This window comes from Aedes albopictus, chromosome 2 (assembly GCF_035046485.1).
Source record: "Aedes albopictus strain Foshan chromosome 2, AalbF5, whole genome shotgun sequence".
In the NCBI taxonomy this organism is placed as follows: domain Eukaryota; kingdom Metazoa; phylum Arthropoda; class Insecta; order Diptera; family Culicidae; genus Aedes; species Aedes albopictus.
The window spans coordinates 459,136,751-459,158,852 of record NC_085137.1 but is presented as its reverse complement, the minus strand read 5'-3'; the positions used below and the strand labels follow the sequence as shown (position 1 = coordinate 459,158,852).

Genomic DNA, 22,102 nt, shown 5'->3' with positions numbered 1-22,102 from the left:
GGTATAACTTTTTTAGTAGTTTTTTTTTTGTTTTGTTCTGGAGTACAGCGACCGTTCGCTCGTTGCAACTTATGGGATCGTTTACATTGCAACGTCACTTTGACACTAAACTGTATCGAAATGCATTGGCAGCATAACTGACAGCACAATATTGATATTCATATAGAATATTGATAAAAGCTTGTCAAAGGATCATTGAAGCCGACTTTTCCGCTACTCACCGCATCAAAACAAAAGCGCCACCATATATGGACGGTAACACAGTGACAGCAGTCGAGTTACGTCAAACACACAAGGCTACGGTGGCGCTATCTGTTCATTTCATAGCGGCCGTTTTAGTTATTTTAGTGATCCATTAGGGGACTTGCAACTAAAAATCGTTGCAATGAACGAGTTTAGTACGAATTAACGGCAGCTGTTTATTCAATAGGGTCCTAAAATTAAAGACTCGCTTTGATTGAAAAATACGATCAAGCACGGTATTCTAATCGGAATTGTACTTTACTCGAGCTCGAAAAACGAAGGAATAATGACTCGAAAACTCGAAATAAGTAAAATGGTAAACAGTTCTGGTTTGACATTTGAGGTCGATCTTGACGTGAAAGAATTCGACATTTTTCGTACTGGGGTTTCAAAAATGTTCCTATCTGACATACACGGTGAAAAAATCACTTAAAGTGTGTGTTGTTATAAGCTAGGGGCGGAACAAAAGATTAAAAAAAATAAAAAATGTGTTTTTCAACCACGGCCAATAAAAACGTCAAAATATGAGTATATTTGTACTCGTGGATTATATTTTGTGGTATAAGAATCTTGATAGAGCTTTAGAAATCTATTTATGAGCGGTAATGGCCACCACAATCGTACTCACTTTCTGGTAGTGATAAGATCATTTATTATCAAATATTAGTTTTATCTTTATTATCGAGATTTTCAGCCAGGGGATTTAACAATTTAACGTTTGACTTGTGTCGTTTGAGAGCTGATCGATAAGTTTTATTATCGATCTTATCGACCAGCTGCCATATGACACAAGTCAAACGACAGATCGGCTTACCCCTACCAGAAAGTGAGTATGAATGTGGTGGCCATCTGAAACGAGACCAGTCAATAGGTAGCTTGATATGGGGCCAAAACGGACCAGCTGCTGATTGATTGACTTCATGCTATTCGCCCCCAAAACGACGATTCGACCGCTTGGGAGTGTTGTCGTCGTCGTGATGATGCTTCCCGAAAGCAATGTCAAATTCGTTCGGGGTTTCAAAACATTGGAAAGAAATTCATTATTTTTACAGTCAGATTGAGATTTACGAGTGAATGAGTGTGATCCGAAGGTATAACTGTTTATTCTGAGCATAACAGTATTTTTTACGGCAGTGAAAACTAATTAGAAGTACGATATTTCTGGGTCTGAAAATCGTTCAGGCGAAGTGGATAGCAAATCTAACCTAGAATATCCTACAATTCTAACCTCAACTCCTCACTTGCACAAGCCGGATCTCATTTTTCACGGAAATGGTGGAACAAAATGCAAAACTAATGTACGTGCGACCGAGGGAATCAAAAGTTCTACCATTCCCACATAAAAAAAATTGTCGGATGTGGGTTGTAAGTAGGAAAAATAAAATAATTCCCCCAACAGATTATGTTGATAGGTATGTAAAAAGAGGTAAACATCATCAGTTCGGTAGTTGCGCTACCGAAACAAAGATGGGTAACAGTATGTTTTGTTTTGCCCTTGAAAGCCAATTAGAAAAAAGCAAAAACCATCCGGCCGTTCCAGACCACGTGTGGACAGTGTTGTCAAAGGCGATGGAAAATACGGCCCGCATACATTTTCATTATGGTAAAAGTGCATTATAGTAATGAAAGAGAATTATTTTTTTCATTCGTAATAATTAATTAAATGTATTGAAAATTTAACAAAAAATTCAACATTCAAAAACTGTTATTACGGAGATTGTTTCGACTGTTGCTTTATCAATTCAATCCTACTCAAAATGAAAGATTGAAGCACGGTTTGTTATGTTCACTTTTTTTTTGTATTTTTGTTAGGAATAAGCACTTATAATAAGACCAAAAGAAGGCAATGAATCGGTGCCTTCTCGCTTCTTTTCGATGATGAATTTGGGAGTGAACAATTTGACCTTGTTTGTTTTGAAGCTGATGCTTCAAAAAATATATTTATTTTAAATCAAAAACGAAGACCTTTCTTCTCGTCAAAATGTAAGCCTAATCTTTCACCAGGAAGCAGAGTTACAGCATCTCAACGGTGACTATTTTGTATGAAAATCGTGATACGTGATCAATTTTGAAGAAAATCTAGCTTTAGCGTTAAGGTATTTTTTTCCAAAGAATTATGTTTACAAATATCATTTACAACTAATCCTTCATTAGTTTTGAACACGCTATGGATAATTAATTATGGAAGTTTCCTTCATTTGCCCGTCTCCCTAAACTCATGACAAAATTTATGGGCATTCATGTTTCACCCGTAAAAAACTTGAATCTTGAAGCAACATAAAATGTTTGGCAACACTAGCCCGAACGACGATCGGAGCGAAACGTAAATAAACAACAAACATTTTGGAAGAAAAGAAGATCAATAAGAAGCCAGTTGTCCGGTCTCGTCTCAGGTGGCCATTAGCGCTCGTAAATTTCTGGATAGTGCTTAATATAAACCTCCAAAGTCTACGGGGGACAGACTTTTGACGTCTGTCAGTAGTTGTTATCAAATTATATTCGCAAAGTGAAACGTAACATTGTTGCAGTTATCGAACGTCTATTATATTAGAGTTGTAACATCCTCGATCATATCCTACCGTAGGTCGTTATGAGCCATTTTATGAGACGTTTAGGATCAGCTGATCCGTCATTTCATGAATGAAAATTTGACAGGAGGACACTGTTGTTGTTTCATGAAATAGACTATTGACGTTTATATTCAGAATGTTCGAATAAATGATGCGAAAACAGCCTTCCTTGCTCCTATAGGGCACTGAATTGTTCTGATTTTTTATGGGATTTTGACGTTTCTTGGCCTTGTTCTGTAACTGTGAAAGAACTCCCTTGAATTACATGGGCGTAGTACACAAAAAGGGGCAACAGTAATTGCATTCCAAAATTTCAGCATTCCCAGCTAATCCATTCACAACTCCTTCCCGCACTGACCATTCCTGTCCTCAATCAAACAAACGGTCGACAACCGACAGCAACAAATCTCGCAAAAACAAACGGGCACGCGAAAGCTCTACCGACTTCGGCTGCTGTGGTCATCGACACATTGTCTTTGGTGCATTTTTTGAAGGTCACAACTACTGCTGCTGCTGCCGCTGCTGCTGCTCTTGGCCAACAAATAACAGTCAGTCAGAGCCAAAGCAAAACGGTATAGATGCAGCTGCCCCATCGCCGTCAGCCAAACAACAGAGCTGGTGCAACAGTGACACGGTAGGGGGGGCCTCCTCTCTATCGCGCGCTCGCTAAAATGTACACGGAGAAAACCGAATATGCCTTTTAGCTTATTATATAATACAAAAATATCATTTAGCTGTTTTAACCGTTGCAATGCATAAAATTTATGCATAGCATCATTTTTATTATGCATTTCTTGGGATATCTAGCATTTATTACAGTTTTGATGAATATCAAGTCATTATAGTTACACTTTGGACTTAATTGAAATTTTAATCGGCCAACCGACAGCTGCCGCCATCGCGTCGTTCAAAATTGTTCTCCTTGTCCGCGATTTTTTCATAAAGTGTGCTCAAAAGTTCAATTTGTGGACGGTGTACTACATGATCCACCATCAACACTGTAGGAAGACCGTGGACTATCACCGAACGTGATTTATTAAATTTAAGTAAGTATAAGTTGAACATTTTTCTAGGAGAAATTAAAATGCTTTATTTCCGTAGCAGCGAGCGCAGCAGACTTCCTGACATGCTTACGGATGCCGTTCCAGATGCCGTTGCTGAATTATTCCAGAGAAGTGAGAACAACAAGAAACTGTGGAGGAACCATACACGGAATATCCGGTACATCCCATCGATGGGCTATGCATATCGCCGACGTCGTCGATTAATAAAAATAAGTGCTAAGTGAATTCTATTTTAATATTAAATTGTATTTTAATAAGGAGATGGAAATAAAAGGATAATTTCCCGTTTTGTTTATTGCGAGCTAAAGTTATCGTTTCCTCTATTTTTGTTTTGATAATCGAGAAAAAACAAAAACAAAATCAAATATGCATTCAACCTCGAATATTTCTGGTATATGCATTTCAATGCCTTCATCATCAATATATTGCTTGAATAAATTCAAAATATGCATTACAAGGGGTGGGCAGATCGAATATGGTTTTAGTGTGAATTATATGCATTTTAGCATTTTTCAATCTAACCGTGTATAACAAATAAACAAACATTGAACGAGGGGCGCGCTACTAGTATGGTGGTGTGGCGGCGAGGGGTACTCGACTGGAAGCGCTATACGTAGAACGCAGGCGAAAGCGGAAGAGAAGAGAGCAAATCTCTGCTGATGTGTGGTTTGACTGCGCGCGACAATGGCGCGAGGATGGCGGAAAAGTGGGGGCAAAGAACCACGCGACGCCGGTTGGAGCTCTTTGTCACCTGATTACCAGGGTTTGGCAGCACTAGACGGGAAAAGCTGGCGACTTGTGGGTTCGTTGAGGCGCACTTACATTGTTGCTGGCAACAACTATGAGGACCGCCATTCGTCAGCGCCATCAGTGGGTTGCGTAATCAAATTATGAGACCTAAACAGGAAGAGGGGCACACCACTTTGTAGCGCGAAAGAGGCCACCGAAAGGGGCAAGCAGATGATCCGGCCTACTAATTTGAATTTTGCTAATTAACTTAGTGCCCTTGTCCGTTTTGTTTCGCGCGAAAAATGGTTTCCCCTCTACCGCCGCCAATCACGACACGCGTGATTGTTCCGCTGGAAACTTTGTCGCGCGCAACAGCGTGACAACAAAGCAGGCGTTTGGCAAAGAATTTTGGGGAAACAAGGAAGTGCGTCGCGTCGTCTGTTCAATTCAGGTCGTTCAATTGGGCCCTAAAGTATATTCTGATCGCAACATTGCATTTCATTTCGTGCACTAAAACGAATGAATTTGGTAGAGAAAGTTCAACAAAGTTTATTTCAGTGTATCTGTCATACACGGTAAAACAAATTCTATCAAAATATGAGTTTGAAAATAGGGGCGGGATACAAGATCAAAAACAAAATAAAAATTAAAAAACATATTTATTTTAACAACAAGCGATATCCCACGATTGAAACCAAGAATCCAGACAGGACTTCAGAACCCTATTCAGGAAACAGAGAAAAATCGGCACATTGATATTGATTAAATCGCGAAATTATTGTAATGAAGCCCGCGTGGCGTGTGCGACCGGGCACGCGCTTCTCAAGCGCCGATGACAAAGGGACATTCAGTGCGATTTTATGGCCTTGCAGTCCGAAATTTCAAATATGGAACGCGATTATCGTGGAAGAGTTGAGCTGGCGAAGGCACGGGCACCATTTTCGGGAGCCGCCATCAACGGGTGTGCTGCCCGCCCGCGATACTTCCTGCCTGATGTGAAGGTGCCTTAATCGATAGCGGGCGGGCGGTGAAGGAAAAGCGGGCAGCGCAAACAGGAAGTCGTAGGAGGCGCGCAAAAATCACCGCGCACTGAATGGCTTCCGCGTCGCCGTCAAGCGGAGCGACGAAACGGGAAAAATGCATTATTGTTCCCGTGCACCGAAACCGGGAACCCGAGCCGTAACAAATTTGCCAAGATCTTTAACATATTGAGATGGGCAAAAAAAAAAAGTTAATTTGAGAAAATATTAAGGCCCGCCCACACTTACGGAGAGGCTTGTTGTGTTGCACATGTGCTGGGACAGAGAGATAAAAAAAACTGGCACTGAACGAAGAGCTCCGGCGCGGGCCCAAGTGCAAGTTGATTTGTCTTTTTATGACTTTCGTCCCGGTCGCCTGTTTCCTGAAAGACGTAAATAAAACTGTCATTTCGGCAATTTTTCGCTTAACTCGCTCGCTTTATCCTCATCTGTTTGTGCGCTTGTTGATGACTCTCGACCGAGGCAAACACCGGCGGGGTAAACTGTCATTAATAAAAATTCTCGACTGTGCACGGTCTAGAACGAGCGTTCATTTTTTTTTCTCTTGCTGTTTGCTGCCTTCTGCGGTTCTGCCCAGTCTGTTCGGACGATTTTTTGTGATTACTTAATTTGAGTCAATTTGACGATTTCTTGTGCGCATCCCGCAGAAGTCCGCGTGAAACCGTTTAAAGAAAGCGGGGTCATTGTGCCCGCCTGCGCCGACAAGCGCCTACTGTGTGCGTCAATATGGCGGAAACGTCAGTTTTGAAACATGGCGCGATGCACGCCATACCGGGACCGAGGTGCCGCGCAAATGTGCATCCTAGAATTATGATTACGAACGGAAATCCATATGTAGGTGCATCGCATCTTTTGCATTCCGAATGAAGCGCCAGCGGAGCGCGATGCGTGTGTTCTCCCCACGTTTTGTCATCGCGCGCGGATGCATTTCACCACGTACGCTCGATGCGCGACTGTCAAAATGGGACATAAATCACCCAAACACGCTGAATAGGTTATGGTCTATTCTTGCGTTTAATGAACCATTCATCGAACGATGGTGGCACCCGAATTAGTTTCGGATTGGGAAAGATTGCGTCCGCGAACGTGGGCCCGCTTACAGACACGTCTCAAACCGCGGTTCCAGCCATTCAGATCGGTCGACTACTTCCGCTTCGGTGCCCACTCTAGCCAAACAAAAGAATCTCTTTCATCATTGTCGGTCGAGTACTCGCGAGTACAACGAACGCTGCCAGTCGCCCCAAACAAACACCGGTTCGACGGTGGACCGGTGGTTGCATAAAACTCGATTTCCCTTTAGCTGCCTCGACCGGCCGGCCTGCTCGAATTCGAATAGAGACAAACGGACTGCGCGCGCGCGCGGTGGACCGGACCGGAAGAGTTTAGTTTTGCAATAAAGCGCCCGCCTCCTTGCCCGCCCTCTCGCGAGGGATTGTTCTATCGTATCGTTCGTCATACAGAACACGGGTACCTTTTTGTTTACTACTGCACTATCGGGGGCTGGCGCGGCACAGTGCTGGTCTACGAGGTTACATATGTTTTGCTTTGGTGCCGTTTTTTTTTCGCCGCCACCATATAGTCATCAACACAATTCTTTCCGCAAGCGAGGTGCATAAACCGCAGCGGCAGCGGCACTAGTCAGTCAGTGGCCATATGTACACGAAGTTGACCTTCAGCGGAGGTTTCGCCCCCCAGTTGGTGTTGGTTTAGGCTTGCAAATTTCCAGTATGAAGAAACGACAACGGCATTCTTAAGCTCAAGTGGGTTGTTGCACTCCTGCGGGTCATTGTGAAGGAATTCCGATAAAGCCCGCCCACCCGAGCTAGAGCTTTAGAGATGACGAGCGGGCGGGATTGATTGTTTTAAGACTGGGCATTTCACTACAAAATCCGAAATTAATCAATTCCTCTCAAACTGTGTTCTATAACAATTTAAAAATTGTTTGTTTTGCGTAATAAGCCTGGAAAAAACTAAAAGGAGAAACGTCAAAATAGGGTTCCAAAATTAACAACGAAATCTCACTTTAATTAAATAATACGATCAAGCATAGTATTTTAATCCGAATCAATTGTACTTCACACGAACTCGTAAACCGAAGAAACCATAAAACCATTCGAAATAAGTAAAATAGTAAATAGTTCTAGTTTGACATTTGATGTCGAGCTTAACGTGATAGAATTCGACATTTTTCGTACTGGGGTTTCAAAAAAGTTCCTATCTGACATACACGGTGAAAAAAATCGCTCAAAGTATGTGTTATTAGCTAGGGGCGGGATACAAGATTTAAACATAAAACTTCTAGATTGAGTTTAAATAAGGGCGAAAGTAACATGAGAGAGTTCTCTTCATCGGCTCTCTCTTCTTCACATTAAAGTGACAAGATGCAAGTATGGTTGCACTTTTTAATCATAAATCGCTAGGTTGCAATGCAATCAAGCATCTAAGTGTAAAAAAGTTCGATTGAGTTTGCATCTTGTCACTTTAATTTGCAGAAGAGAGAGTCGATGAAGAGAACTCTCTCATGTTACTTTCGCCCTTATTTAAACTCAATCTAGACTTATATATTTTCAACCACTACCAATTAAAACGTCAAAAATGAGTAAATATGCACTCTTGGATTTTATTTCGTGGTTTAAACAAAGAATCTACATAAGGTTTTAAGAGCCTATCGGAAGAGTCAACTTTCTGACATCCACGTAGTTCCAATCGAGCAGGAGGCCTGTCAAACTGACAAGACTTCGCCACTTTGGCATACTCGAGACACTTCAGTATTGCGATTCCTCCACATCTGTCAAACAAAATATGACGTTTTTGTAAGATTTGCCCTGGGCACGTCCAAGGGGCACGACACTACAATCTAGAGCAATAGGGTCCTAAAATTAAAGACGAAATCTCGCTTATATTGAATAATACGATCAAGCATGGTATTCTAATCGGAATTGTACTTTGCTCGAACTTGAAAAACAAAGGAATAATGAGAAAATTCGAAATAAGTAAAATGGTAAATAGTTCTACTTTGACATTTGAGGTCTACCTTGTGTGACTGAGCTCGACATTTTTCGCACTGGGATTTAAAAAAAGGTCCTATTGATTGATGCACCAAGCGGTAAGAAGAAGAGTTTTGACATCCAAGCGGTGTGCCGTTTACATCCATCGACCAATCAGCGACGAGGATCTAATCGACGGCACACCGCTTGGATGTCAAAACTTCTTCTTCTTTTCGCTTTGTGCATCAATCAATCTGACATACACGGTGAAAAAAAATCACTCAAAGTATGTGTTATAAGCTAGGGACGAGACAAAATTCTAAAAAAAATAAAAATTGTATATTTTCAACTCTGGTTAATAAAAACGTCAAAAAATGAGTAAATATGTACTCTTGAACCATATATTGTGGTTTAAAACAAGAATCCCGATACGACTTTAGGAGCCTATTAAAAACATAGAGCTACTATCAAAATATATCAGAAACGTACCTAAAAGACAAAAAATCGTGCAAAAGTGCTTCAGATTGATCCAGCAAAATGCTAAGCAACACATAACATTTCCAGGGTTTCCCAAAATTAAAGTGTGGTCATCTTCCATGGTCAGCTGTATTGTAAGTGTTTCTATTGTTTACCAGAAAAGACTAAAAACCCTAACAATGTTGTAACTCATTGTTTATCCACCTCGACATTGACAGTCGCTTGCACATTTCACAACAAGGAGGAAGCACAACTACCCCCAACAAAGGTCACGACCCTCCATTGCACCACTCGTTTTCCTGATGTTTTGCCAGCGAATTTTCTCGCCGACCTCACCCTCGCCGGTCATGCACAATCAGCATCTCTGTGCTAGTTGTATAACCGAGAAAAGAATGCGTACAAGTGCCCTGCATCAACACACCCGGTCGGTCCAGAGTGGCCTCACACCGCACGAGTGCGATTCGGTTTTCAAACACGGAGGCGCCCGTTATCGCGGATGTGTGTTTATACGAAAAATAATCTTTTGCACTTTTGTCCTCTCCCTCCGTCGACGGGCGACCAAGCTCGCCGCACAAGCCCGCCTCCCCGCCCTCTTTGATTTGATTTTTTTTCGGGGAGTGCATAATGGAATAATACGTCCATTTGGCACGTCACGTATGCATTTTTTCCGTGCCGGCGAGTTACGACTACGACTCGCTGCTTATCATTTCGGTCCCTCGTATCAAATTGAATTATTACCGCTCGTCACTTTTTGACAATCGCGTAAAATGCACACCGACTCGCCACACATTTACACAAACAAAAATGTGTGGCCCCATAGTAAGCCGCTGGACAATGAGGAAGTCCAATTTTGTGTGCTAGGCGGCAGCGCAGCAAGCGCGGCGAGCTTGACGACCAATTTCGAGAAATTGCATCGAGCTCACCGATTTAGAAAAAAAAATGAGCGATAAGCGCGCAGCGCAGTGGCGACGATGACGCGGGGTCATCGAACGGGCGCCATGTTTGCTTTGCCTGTCGCGATCCCCTCCATGATGGAAAGAATGCCTCTTCTCCAAACAGACACCTCTGCCTGATTGCATTGGCGCGTTCCAGCGCGAACGCACAAACAAGAGGAACAAATGCGCTGCGAACTGACATTCATCAGCTTCAAAATTATAACTTTTTGCCTTCCTTCCTGGACGCAACAGTAGGCTACGACGACGACGCGCGCACACTGCACTGCACTGAGAACGGGGGGTCTAAAAATAGCCCATTCGAGCTTCGCGTTCTGGCGGTTGCCGCGCCGCTGCAAGTAGCAGCGGCTGTGCGCGAATTTTTTTACGAGATTGCTTTTTAATCACCGTGTTCGTCGCGTCCTGCTCGTTGTGCATCTGCGTGCATGTTTTCGAACCACGGGCGAGATTAATCTTCTATTATTGCCGAAATGACAGGATCTTTATTTTTGGCCAACTGCGGTAGAATGCACACGGTGATGCGTGCAACAGTGGATTTCTTTTTCTTACTCGCGGCTCACGCTGTCAGTTTAGTGCCCCTGCCAAACAAATGTTTACATTTTTCTTTTCTTCGACAGTGCAGCGAGTGGGGAAAAAAATCGCAGGCATGTCAGTCACATTTCCGCTTTTCGAGGTGCGGGAAATTTATGTCACTGCATGCCTTCAAGCGACTTGCGCAGGCAGGCCAGCAGCGTGCAACGGGTATCGAGAACGAATCCCGCCTCGATGATGCATCATCCCGCCGCCGCCGGCTCAGCTGACCGCGACCGCGGGTGGGCGGGGAATAGGACGGAGATGGCGCGGGTAATTTTCACGATGGCATGCTAATAATAATCAGGGCGAATGAGCTGCGCGACGATGCTGTCATCGAATGAGGAACGCATTCGTTCATTTAGAACCGCTCACGAGTATTTAGCGTGGTAAACAAGAGTGCAACGATTCTTTAATCACCGGGACACGTTTTGGCGTTCGCGTGGCGCTCAAGGTCACTTGGATGCCGTTAGAATTGTCAAAGAATTTGGTTCGATGGGGCGGGCTGATAAGCATCGCAGTGGCGGGGAAGGGTGATCCAAAAATAGAATGGGTTGCGTTCGATCGGGAAATCTTTGATCGATATGCCAGCCGTCTGGGTAAATATTTGCCGAGCTAAGTGCAATTTTTTGAAAGCGAAGTGATCGGACGAATGCATTAGGAGGGCAAACAGCCAAAAACTTGTTCCCGTCTGCTGACCGAATGGAATGGCCCATCTCCTACAATGGAGCCCATTGATCGCACGAGGCGTTGCAATCGCGATTCGTCGCGTCGCTGTGAAAACTCCTGCACAGGCCTACTGATAAGCGATTATGCAAATTTCTGCGCGCTGATAAGCCGTTGCAAATATACACATGATTGTAGTGAGTAGAGAAGGAAGAAGTGAGTACTTACGTGGTACGCTCCGCTGGTTCCAGATATTCCTGAGTGGTGGAGAGTTGTGATGGTAGAAGTTGGGCCGCAGGAACGTTCCCGGCGGTAAGTGGGCTTGTGCTTGCTGCTGTAGATGCTGCTGGGTAGCGGCCGCCGCTGCTGCTGCCGCCGCCGAGAGAGCCACCGATGAGGACAGGGACGAGGGACCGGACGTAGGTGAGGACGAGGTGTTGAGCGATGGTAGTCCCCCATCGCCTCCTGCGCTTCCCGGTGGTAACACTGTACCGCAGCCGGAATTGGCGGGATTATTACTGCTGCCGTTGCCACTGCCAGCGCCGCCGCCGTTGGTGAGTGGAATTCCAAGGCGGGCTTTGAGTTCGTCGCTGCAGGCCGGTTGCCCGCCGCTACTGGAGCTATCGACATCCGAAACACCACTGTCGGCGGGACTTGGAGGTAGTGAGCCTGCACAAACACAAGAAAAAGATAAAGAACGAAAAAAGGAAAATTAAATTCTTTCCCAGCCTACTGGTTGCCATAGAGCACTAATAAGGGTTATTTCCCGCGAATCCCGGTCCTAATCCGTCAATCATTTCTGCCAACGAACAAAAGCTGCAGGTTCCAACCTCAACGATGGAATAACAACAGTTTCGGATCGAAAATTGCAGCAAAACTGCAACAACAATAGCCAGCCATCCAATCGCAGCGGGTGCATCGCCGGATTACGTGCGCCCCTGGCGGAGAGTTTCCGCATTAGAAGAGAAGAACGCGCGGCGAACAATGGCAATTAGAGGTTATGGGTTGTTGGATGGAGTCGGAAAGTATGCAGTTGCCCGGGGAGTTTGAAGCAAAGGACAAAGGAAAAGCCACGGCGGAATCGGGATTGACCCTCTAGTGGCGAAGAAGCAGATGAAGCAACGAAGGAACGCAAAAAAGGATTTCGATTGTTCGCATGCTGCGCTCCAGATACGATCAAAACCGATCCTTTTCCCGGATTCGCACAGCGCACAGGGACACGTTGTTGAAGGGTATAACCTCCGCACAGGTGATATCAGTTTTATATAAAAACTAGCATTTTTTTTTAGCTTGAAGGATCGCAGGGAAAAAAGTTGACGCGGTGGAGGAACGTGGGATGAAGCGGGAACGAAAACGACGACAATTGCAAAAGCAAGCGGGCGCAAACTCTCTCACAGGGATCATCACCGAAGTAGGCCGGATGGGATCGACCGACGCTGGGTTCGAAGTTTTTCGCATTTTTTGATATACAAAAGAGTAGGCCGAAAAAAGCTACTTGATTCAATTCGATTTTTGGTGAATTGATTTTTTTCCTTTTCGATTCAGGACGAGAGAAGGCAGCTGATTGATTTCATTCAGTAGCAGCGATCGGGGTTTGGAATTGCAATAATATTTATTTTGACCCTGGATGGAATTCTTTTCTTCAGGGTTGTTGCTGTATTAAAGAACTCATATTATTAATTGAAGGTTTGCAAAATTAGTTCATCGATGTGGGATCGGATCGGAACCGAAAGGGAGTTTTATGCTTGGTAATGCCAGCAGCAACATGTGCGTGTGGGAGCGAAAGGAGTCTGTCGTTTTCGAAACCCAGAAGAAAGTAGTCGAAGAAAAATCAGAAAATTTTGATCCTTTCCCCGGTGGTGACGTGACTTGACATTTCCCATTGTTTGCAACTAGTGTGGGAACGTTCCCACACCCTTTGATTCAGTGCGGTTTGCCATCGCAGCCAGGAAAGTAACCATTAATTATAATATTTTCCGATCGATGGGCTGACGTGGGGAGATTTTAAATCCCAAATCGAACGAAAAAAATAGGGACAAAATTGTCAAATTTGCTAGGATACGTACTTGTCAGGCTGAGGAAGCGATGCGATTTTTTCAGTTTCTCCATCGAATGCAGATGGAGGATGTTTTCCAGGAAACCGTCATCGTCCACTTCGGTGCCTGTACCGCCTGCGAATTGGAAGCGAGGTCGGGTGGTGGGTATATTGTTTCGATTTTATGGGAATTTAGTGTGTTGAGTGAATGATTTGAAACTTCTGATGCGAAAATTGAATGATTTGCATAACTGAATAATGGTGAGAATAAGCAATCGATTGAAAATGTTGATTTCGTTCAGTGTGTGCATCGCGATGATTCTGAAGATCGATAAAGAAGAGCCGAGCTGTCGCGCGTTCTCGCGTGCACTGAGGAAAATGTTTGCCTTAATTTTGAATGAAATATTTAACGATGTTTCAAGAATAATGGATTAATTAGCATAAAACAAATGAAAACAATCGAATTTGCATTTCTACTCTATTATTTAGAGCAGAGGTGAAGAATTAACAAAAGTCGATCATGTTAATTACCCGACGCCTCCACAACAGATAAATGTCTTGACATTTTCCTTGACAGATGTATTAAGACAAAAATGTTGTCTCCACGTTTGCAAGAAAAGAAACGCTGTTGAACATTTCTGTAATGACAGCAAGATGACAAATCAATTCTGTCTCGTGGAGATGTGCGGTAACGGCTATGTCCTAGAAGTTCATCTACAGATGGTAACATAACAGATCTTGAAAGACTATCAAAAACACAAGAACTCATGTCAAAAATTTAAGTCAAATCTCCCTATGATAACATTACAATTTGGCAATTCCGTTGAACAGAGCGCATCAGCGAATTTTCCCAGAAATACTTCCGAGTTTGGGTGGATCCGCGGTTCCGCGTGGGTTCTCTGAAGTTGCATTTCGTTTGCGAGAAGTTTGCAATTCCCCGTGCTCCGTCTGTCAATTTCGCTGAAAGAAGCCCATCTTCAAGGTTGTGCGCGTCTGTTTAAACAGAGTCACCACCATCACAGTTCGTGGAATGGGTGGATTCTGAGTGGATTCAGCTGGTGGATCAAACACGTGGCTTCTGGCTGGTGGTTTCCGAACGTCCTTCGCCATTGTGGTCGTTGTCGTCGTTACGGCCGCCGATATACAAAACCAGCGCCAGAGGGCAAACATTTTGCGAGCTGGATACACTCGACTCTCCTTCCAACCCGAGCAGAATGGATTTCCTTGAAAAATTTACAAGGGTAGGCCGGTCTGGGTCGAAAACTCCCCGAAAGAACGAGAGCATAAAACATTATTTATCTTGTCTTTGGTTTATCTCCGGGCCGGACAATGGCGCGAGCTACCGGCGGCGACGACGGCGATGGGGAACGACTTCCGCTTTTCAGAAAGGACTTTCCGGCTCCGGCGAAACATCGATATTTTCTATATTTCACCCAAAGAATGAGCCAAGTAAGCAAGCAGCACACGGGTGCCTTGTTCTTGCGTTACCCGAAGGCCATTCCATGAATAAATGATTTCCTCATTTCCTTCTCCAACAGAAGGACCAGAACAGAACTGAGCCGAAAGGATGCGGACGCTAACGGACGTTGTAGGCGGAGGAAAATTGGCACAGCCAACAGACCCCGAAGGTCGTCCGGTTGAAACGCAACAAAACCGGATGCTAAAAGTGAAACGGAAAATTTAATGAACTTAGAGCAAAACATCCCGGAAGACGCACTTTCCTCGCCGCACGGTATAACCATAAAGTTTGCCGGTCGTCCATCAGGACGTGGACACTGGTTGCTGGGGCTCCGGCTCCGGAGGAAAACTAGTTTAATTATGTGTTTATGTAAATTGCCAAGGTGCGCTACGGGCACCCGTGGAAGAGGATCTCGTTTCGTGCTTTCAGGTTTTCTAATGCCTCTCGGTGGTGGCTACGAGCGAGTGAACGAGCGAAGGAAGGACCCCGAGGACGAGACGCACATGTGTGTGGTTTGCTCTTCAAATATTTACATTAACAGCTAAGCAGAAATCCTTTCGGGCTACTGTGAGGTGGGGTAGCATAGATCAAATGGATTACTTTTTCTACGAACAGAGCACTCTTAATGGAACACTGAAATATTACAAGAAATTCAGTTTTGATAAACTGTGTTGTCTTGTATAATGACGTGCATTGAGCACTTTTTTCAGTGTACCGTCGTTTGTAAATCACTCTTCTTTATCGACTTCATCAGCGCTAAACGTTTTATGCTCAAAAACAGCCTCAAAAATGAACCAATTTGTCGCGTTGAAGAAAAATTTGGAAAAATCAGAATGTGTTTTCTCAAAACATAAGCATTTCGAAGAACATTTCTAAATAAATCGAGAGGCGACACAGGTCCTTAAATTAAAGACGAAATATCGCATTTGAATAACACAATAAAACATGGTATTCTAATCGGAATAGGCTCCTATAGTTTTATCGGGATTCTTGTTTTAAACCATAATATATGGTTCAAGAGTACATATTTACTCATTTTTTGACGTTTTTATTAACCATAGTTGAAAATATATATTTTTTATTTTTTTAGCCTTTTGTCTCGTCCCTAGCTTTTAACGCATACTTTGAGTGTTTTTTTTTTCACCGTGTATGTCAGATAGGAACATTTTTGAAATCCCAGTGCGGAAAATGTTGAGCTCAGTCACACAAGGTTGACCTCAAATGTCAAAGTAGAACTATTTACCATTTTACTTATTTCGAATTTTCTCATTATTCCTTTGTTTTTCAAGTTCGAGTAAAGTACAATTCCGATTAGAATACCATGCTTGATCGTATTATTCAATGTAAGCGAGATTTCGTCTTTAATTTTAAGACCCTATTGTACTTTACTCGAACTCAAAAAACGAAGGAATAATGAGGAAATTCGAAATAAGTAAAATGGTAAACAGTTCTAGTTTGACATTTGAGGTCGACCTTGACGTGATGGAACTCGACATTTTCCGCACTGGGGATGCAAAAATGTTCCAACCTGACATACTCGGTGAAAAAAATCATTCAAAATATGTGTTATAGGCTAGGGGCGGGGCAAAAGATTTAATAATTGAAAATTATATATTTTCAACCACGGTCAGTAAAAATGTAAAAAAATGAGTAGATATGCACTCTTGGATTATATTTTGTGGTTTGAACCAAGAATCTAGAAAGACTTTTAGGAGCTCATTTGCTCATTTACACATGAAAAATTGCACAACGATTGAGAAGAACCAATGCTAACCCCTTTGACCAACGCCTCATCGAGTAGCAAAAAGCCTCAGCGTAGTTAGCGCAGATACAAGAAAGGATTCGCCAGGTACTTCGTCGCAAGCTGGATGCAACTCACCAGGATGCGGATGGACAAAGGAAGGGTTCCAAAACCACACACTTTTGCACCTTGTGGTGGTGGTGGCAATGCTTTGCGGGATTGAATCGATTGGGTGATTCAATGGAATGATGGATGCAATCATAATTTCGTCGGGGCAGACTTGTAATCTGTATTGAGCGAGAGATGAAAATTGACGGGCGTAGCATCTGTCGGAGTTACCACCTTGCCGGTGATGCTGCCAGAGCGTGACTCGAAAACTGATGCATACCGAAATTGGGATAGAAAAGGACACAAATGTTATTCAATAATTAACCCTTATATTGTGAAACACTCTGAATCTTTTCTGTTTTCAGGAGCGTTCGGGGTATCCCTTGCATTGGCCATTGATCCTTCATCGAGTGTGCGACGACGACGGCGTCGATGATCCTTGTCATTCATCGTTATACAACCCGGAGCCAGGCGGAGATAGAAGGGAACACAATGGAAAGGATTAGAAGCTAAGCTTCTTTCGTTCCGACCCCATTGACGAGGAGCGAGACTCAGCCTCACTCAGCGAGACTGATTGACTAGAGAAAAGGAAGAAAAGAGGTGGATCAATGTACCAATCAGGACACGTGTTGTACCACCGTATTGAGTCATCATCGCCGTTCGAGTCGAACCGAGAGTGAGGCAAAAGAGGATTTTTCGGCAGGCTTGGTTCGGGGTCAAAGGATCAACAATTGGACTGTTTATCCTTTCTCCGGTTACCTTTGTCGGATTTTTGAGAAAAGGGTCCTCTCCGATGCAACCAGAGATGATGGATTTTGCAACTGTTTGGCAAATAATAACTTCGGGCATCTGCCCACATTTGTTGCGCCGGACGAGCTGACACCGGGGGATGAATCGACAACATTTTCGGACCCTGATTATTCACATGTGCGGGTGGAAGCTTAGGCAATATTGAATGACATGACGAAAATTCAATACAAGCGGCAGCTGTTGCTCAATCAAAGGGTTGCGACTGTTCCCCGATCGAAATTTGCACATTCAGCCAAACGGAAATTCGAACGCAATGGGAACTCTTGTTGGGTTTTGTCAACTGCCAACTGTATTCTGTCCATGTCAACTGTCAACTCATTACACAAACATTTACGCTTCTAGGGTCGCCCCAAACATTGTAGTCGTGTCCCAATAATAGCCAACGGAAATGGACATCCTCTTTTTCACGCTTGTCTCAATTAAATCCGAGTCAAGCTCATCAAAGACAAACCAGAGCATCGCAGCTGCCACACAAAGGACCTCTCCTGGCAACCAGTTCCCATCGGAGCCCAGCCAGGTCGCAATGACAGATGAATCAATTACGACCGCTCGTCGCTCGTACCCCTTTCTTCCCTTCTGAATTTAAATGTGCTCACAAGTACAAGAAATCCACTTTCTTCCGCAGTATTTTTCGACATTCCCGTGTACGCTACCACTGGCTTCTGGGTTCAAATCATCATTAAAACTGACCATCAACTGCCGTCAAAGGAAGGACAACACAACTTTGTATGCGAGGCCGCTCTTTAACCGCGGCGCTGCAGTAGGTACATACACGAATAAGTGAAGCCCCGATGCAAATCAAGCGAAAAGCAATAAATTATGGTGACATTTCTTCCTGCTTGGCCATCAAATCCAAACCAACAACGGAATCGGAAATAATGCGCGTTCCGACTCGACTCGGGAGGAGGGTGCAGCGCGACAGATAATTCCCTCGCTCGCCTTTGCGCGCGTCTTTTTGTTTCGCGTCGTGAGGTGTCCTTTTTCTAATCCTTTCGTAGCGCGAAGCGCCGCGCAGCGCCAAAAACAAGAAGAGTGCACTAAATAAATAAATCACCTTCAAGGGGCGAGGATGGACTAGTGAGTGAGCGAGCGGAGCGGGGCGGGGAGAGTCCTGGTCAGTCGGGTGACGAAAATGATGGTCACACATCTCTTCTGTGCTTCTGTGGAAGACTGGAAGATTTTCGTGAGAAATGAAAATAGATAAATTTATTGACCCTATCCGGCTCTGAGACTGAGACTGACCGTTACCATCAGAGGTACCTCTTCTATCTGGTTAGTTGTTTTCCTTTGCAACTGGACTGGAACTATTATTTAGCTAGGATTTCACTTCCTTCTTTTTTCGACGGTATAGATACGAGAGGGGGGAACACACGGGAAAAAGAAGAAAGGGGATGCTGCGGTAGAAGCAGAGCTTCCTCGAAAATCTTCATGCAAAAATCGTCGTCGTCAGGGAATACCGACAAATAGATTTCGGTTTGCTGAAGATAGTCGCGCAATAAAAGCGGTTTGCTTTGGAGGAAAACCAGTCCATCAAATCGAGCGATTAGATACGCTTTCCTGAAATGATGGCATCAGTTTCCTTTTTTTTTCGGGGTTATACATGAATAGATGGCAGCCTTAAATTTGGACGTGGACGCGGAAAGGATTGGCTGTCGAATGAATGATACAATGTTGTTTGAAATAGCAGAGAAGGTTTGCGAGCTGTTTATGAAGAAGATCCAGTAGGAAGTGATTTTCGTGGTCAATTGAAGACGAAAATGATAATGTGCTGCGTTAGAAGGGTGATGGGTGAGAACACTTCTCACGGGGATTTGAAGTAAAAAAGTTTGCTTTACATGTAACTATGATACAATAAAATGTTACATAGTTTTATTGAAGTTTATATGACAATTACTTTCAGTGCACATCAAATATTCTTCTTTATGGACATAATCTCGCAAAAAAAATCATTCAAAAACAAAATAACATTTTTCATTGGAATTTACTGAACAATTTTGTTCAGTGCACTTCAAATCAAACTTCTTTATCGACCTGATGACACTGACACTCTAAAATTTTCTTCCACAAAAAGTGAATTTTCAAACTTTATCGCTTACAAAATGAAAAGAGATTATTTATTATGTTTCCAGTTCAAAACCGAATTAGCGACATTTTTTTTTAACTTCCGCTGCTTTTGTCTTGCGTTAAACACAATGTCGGAAATGGGGCGCTGTATAGAATACCAGGTGTACAAAACAGCGCCCCACTTCCGACATTGTGTTTAACGCAAGTCAAAAGCAGCGGAAGTAAAAGAAAAATGTCGCTAATTCGGTTTTGAACTGGAAACATAATATTAAAAATATTGTCGGGCCGCCACCAAACCGGACTTCGCACAATCAAGTCGCGACGTGACCCAACTCGCGACGTTTTTGAATCATGTTAAAAGTAGTGCGCATCCTTCCCGTTGTTGTCAGCAACACAGCGCACTAGATGCGAAACAGATGCGACACTTGTGGTCCAAGGAAATGGCATTTTTTGATTGAATGTCTGTCCTGATTCCAACCGGATAGACAATAAGTAGCTCAAAAGAGCATTACAGGTTTCAAAACGACATTTAGTTCTGAGGATTGCGGACTGAAATTTGACAGCAGCCTGGCTGCTGCCAAACCTCCAAAATGATCAGAGTGTGCCTGGATACACAAGTTGTTTGCTGAGTCACGCTAAAGCAAGTGAAACGTTCAATGACACACAAACTTTGTCATCATATACAAAAAACGTTTGAAACGTGTGAAAATCACGTGTAAAACTTACCCAAAATTACGTTTAATTGTAACTTTTACTGCAATGAGTATGTTTAAATTTTGTGTGGAGTAGTTCATGCGTGCACTGTAAAATTGATCTCCATAGATATAAGCAACTCAACAACGGGGAGCACAGGAAGAAAAGATACGTGCTCAAATTGAATGACTAAAAAAGTTGAGTCCGCATCCCTCAGATTTAGATTAAATATTCGGGCATTCGGAACTATTTGACGGACGGCGATTAGGAAAAAACACTGTTTCCAAACGACATTTAGATTTGATAACATTAAAACTATTGTCAATCAGCTTGGAATCAAGACAGACATTTAATCAAAAATTGCCATTTTCTTGGTCCACAAGTGTCGCAACTTTGTGGCGACTAGTGCGCTGTGTTGCTAATAACAACGAGATATATGCGCACTTCTCCCAAAATGATTCAGACAACGTCACGAGTCGGGTCGCGTCGCGACTCAGTTGTGCGACGTCCGGTTTGGTGGCGGTGCGACAATAGTTGGATGATCGTTCTGAGTTCGCTAGAGTGGTTCTAATGCACTTCTAACTTATTTACCGATCAAATCTGACATTCGATTTAGATAGGTCCTAAGTTTGCTGTGATTCCCTCGGTGATTCCAATGCAGATTCGACCTATTGAAATCAAATGCCAGAAATGTTTGCAAATTTCACTAAAACGATCATCTAGATCACGAATCTAAGGTGCGAAACCGAATAATTTTGCAATTAAATGCACAATTCTCGACAAACTTCCAGAATCAAACCTGAAAGATAACTACAGTCAAGTTTCGTTCGTTGCACAAAGCTAATATTAGCCCATTTAGAGAAAGATTTGCACTAACTGGGCTGAGTTTTTTATCTGTCAAATAATTTCTAAAAATTGACGATCAAATGGTAGGTTAAGTAACACAAAAATAATTTTTTAAAGCGCCATCTGCGAAATTTAGCTTTGCGTTTGATCATCAATAAGAATGCAGGGCTAGCAACCTCGACAAATCGTGCTGCACGTCAAAAAGTGACATTTATCTTCGTTTTAGTTGGGCTATAGCTCATCTAACGGGAGCCCAGTTTAAACGTAGCCCACCTAAACGTAGCCCAACGAGCGAAAGTTGGCTGTAAAATGTTAGTAAAACTGAGACAAATACAATAGAAAAACGTTCAGTACACCTAAATTTTGAACAGTCCAAGTTATTATGTTACCAAGAGTTCAACAAAGATCTTGTTCTGTTGAAATACACGATGCGTGACGCGAGACAAGACATAAATTTATTTTTTCTTACAATCTTAAAGAAAAGATTACCACTACCTTTACGCCGACTGGTTTTGGGCATGATTTGGCACATCTATAGAACAATTTTCGGCACACCCGAAACCGGTCGACGTAAAGGTAATTTTAATCTTTTCTTGACTATAGGGTTTTTAAATTAAGAAAAAATCAATGATTTTATATTTTTAAATGAAAGAGCACTTTTTTCTGAGCCACTATGATTTTTTCAGATTTTTAGAACTTTATTTTGATACCTAAAATTATTTCAAATCACCTTTTGACAGCTGGGCAACTGTTTGACAGCTCCGCCCAGTACAAAATCCGACGAGGGGTGATTCATCAAATCGCTCCCATACAAACTTCAAATTGATTTTTAAATAGGTTCCTGGGCACCAAAATTCATGAAAATTTGGTTTTCGGCCCAGTTTGGCATGTACATTCAGAATATGGAATTATCTCAACATCGCTAAAGAAGCCAATTGTAAGAACGATAAGTGATATGTGTTTCTCGCGTTACATCTCGTGTGTGTCGTGAAGTGTTTATGCCAGCAAAAACTGTAAAAGTAAATAGTTTTCTGCTGAAAATTGGTA

The 22,102-nt window shown here is 43.0% G+C and overlaps 1 protein-coding gene across 1 annotated transcript in view; it reads right to left on the bottom strand.

The window, feature by feature from the left end:
- LOC109418949 (ecdysone-induced protein 74EF) overlaps positions 1–22,102 on the bottom strand; it is a 66,627-nt gene that overhangs the window by 17,277 nt on the left and 27,248 nt on the right. Inside the window, exons 3-4 of the mRNA XM_029877733.2 lie at positions 13,366–13,470; positions 11,528–11,968 (exon numbers count right to left, since the gene is read on the bottom strand). Of these exons, the coding sequence (XP_029733593.1) occupies positions 11,528–11,968; positions 13,366–13,470 (546 nt within the window). The remainder of the gene's footprint in view (positions 1–11,527; positions 11,969–13,365; positions 13,471–22,102) is intronic.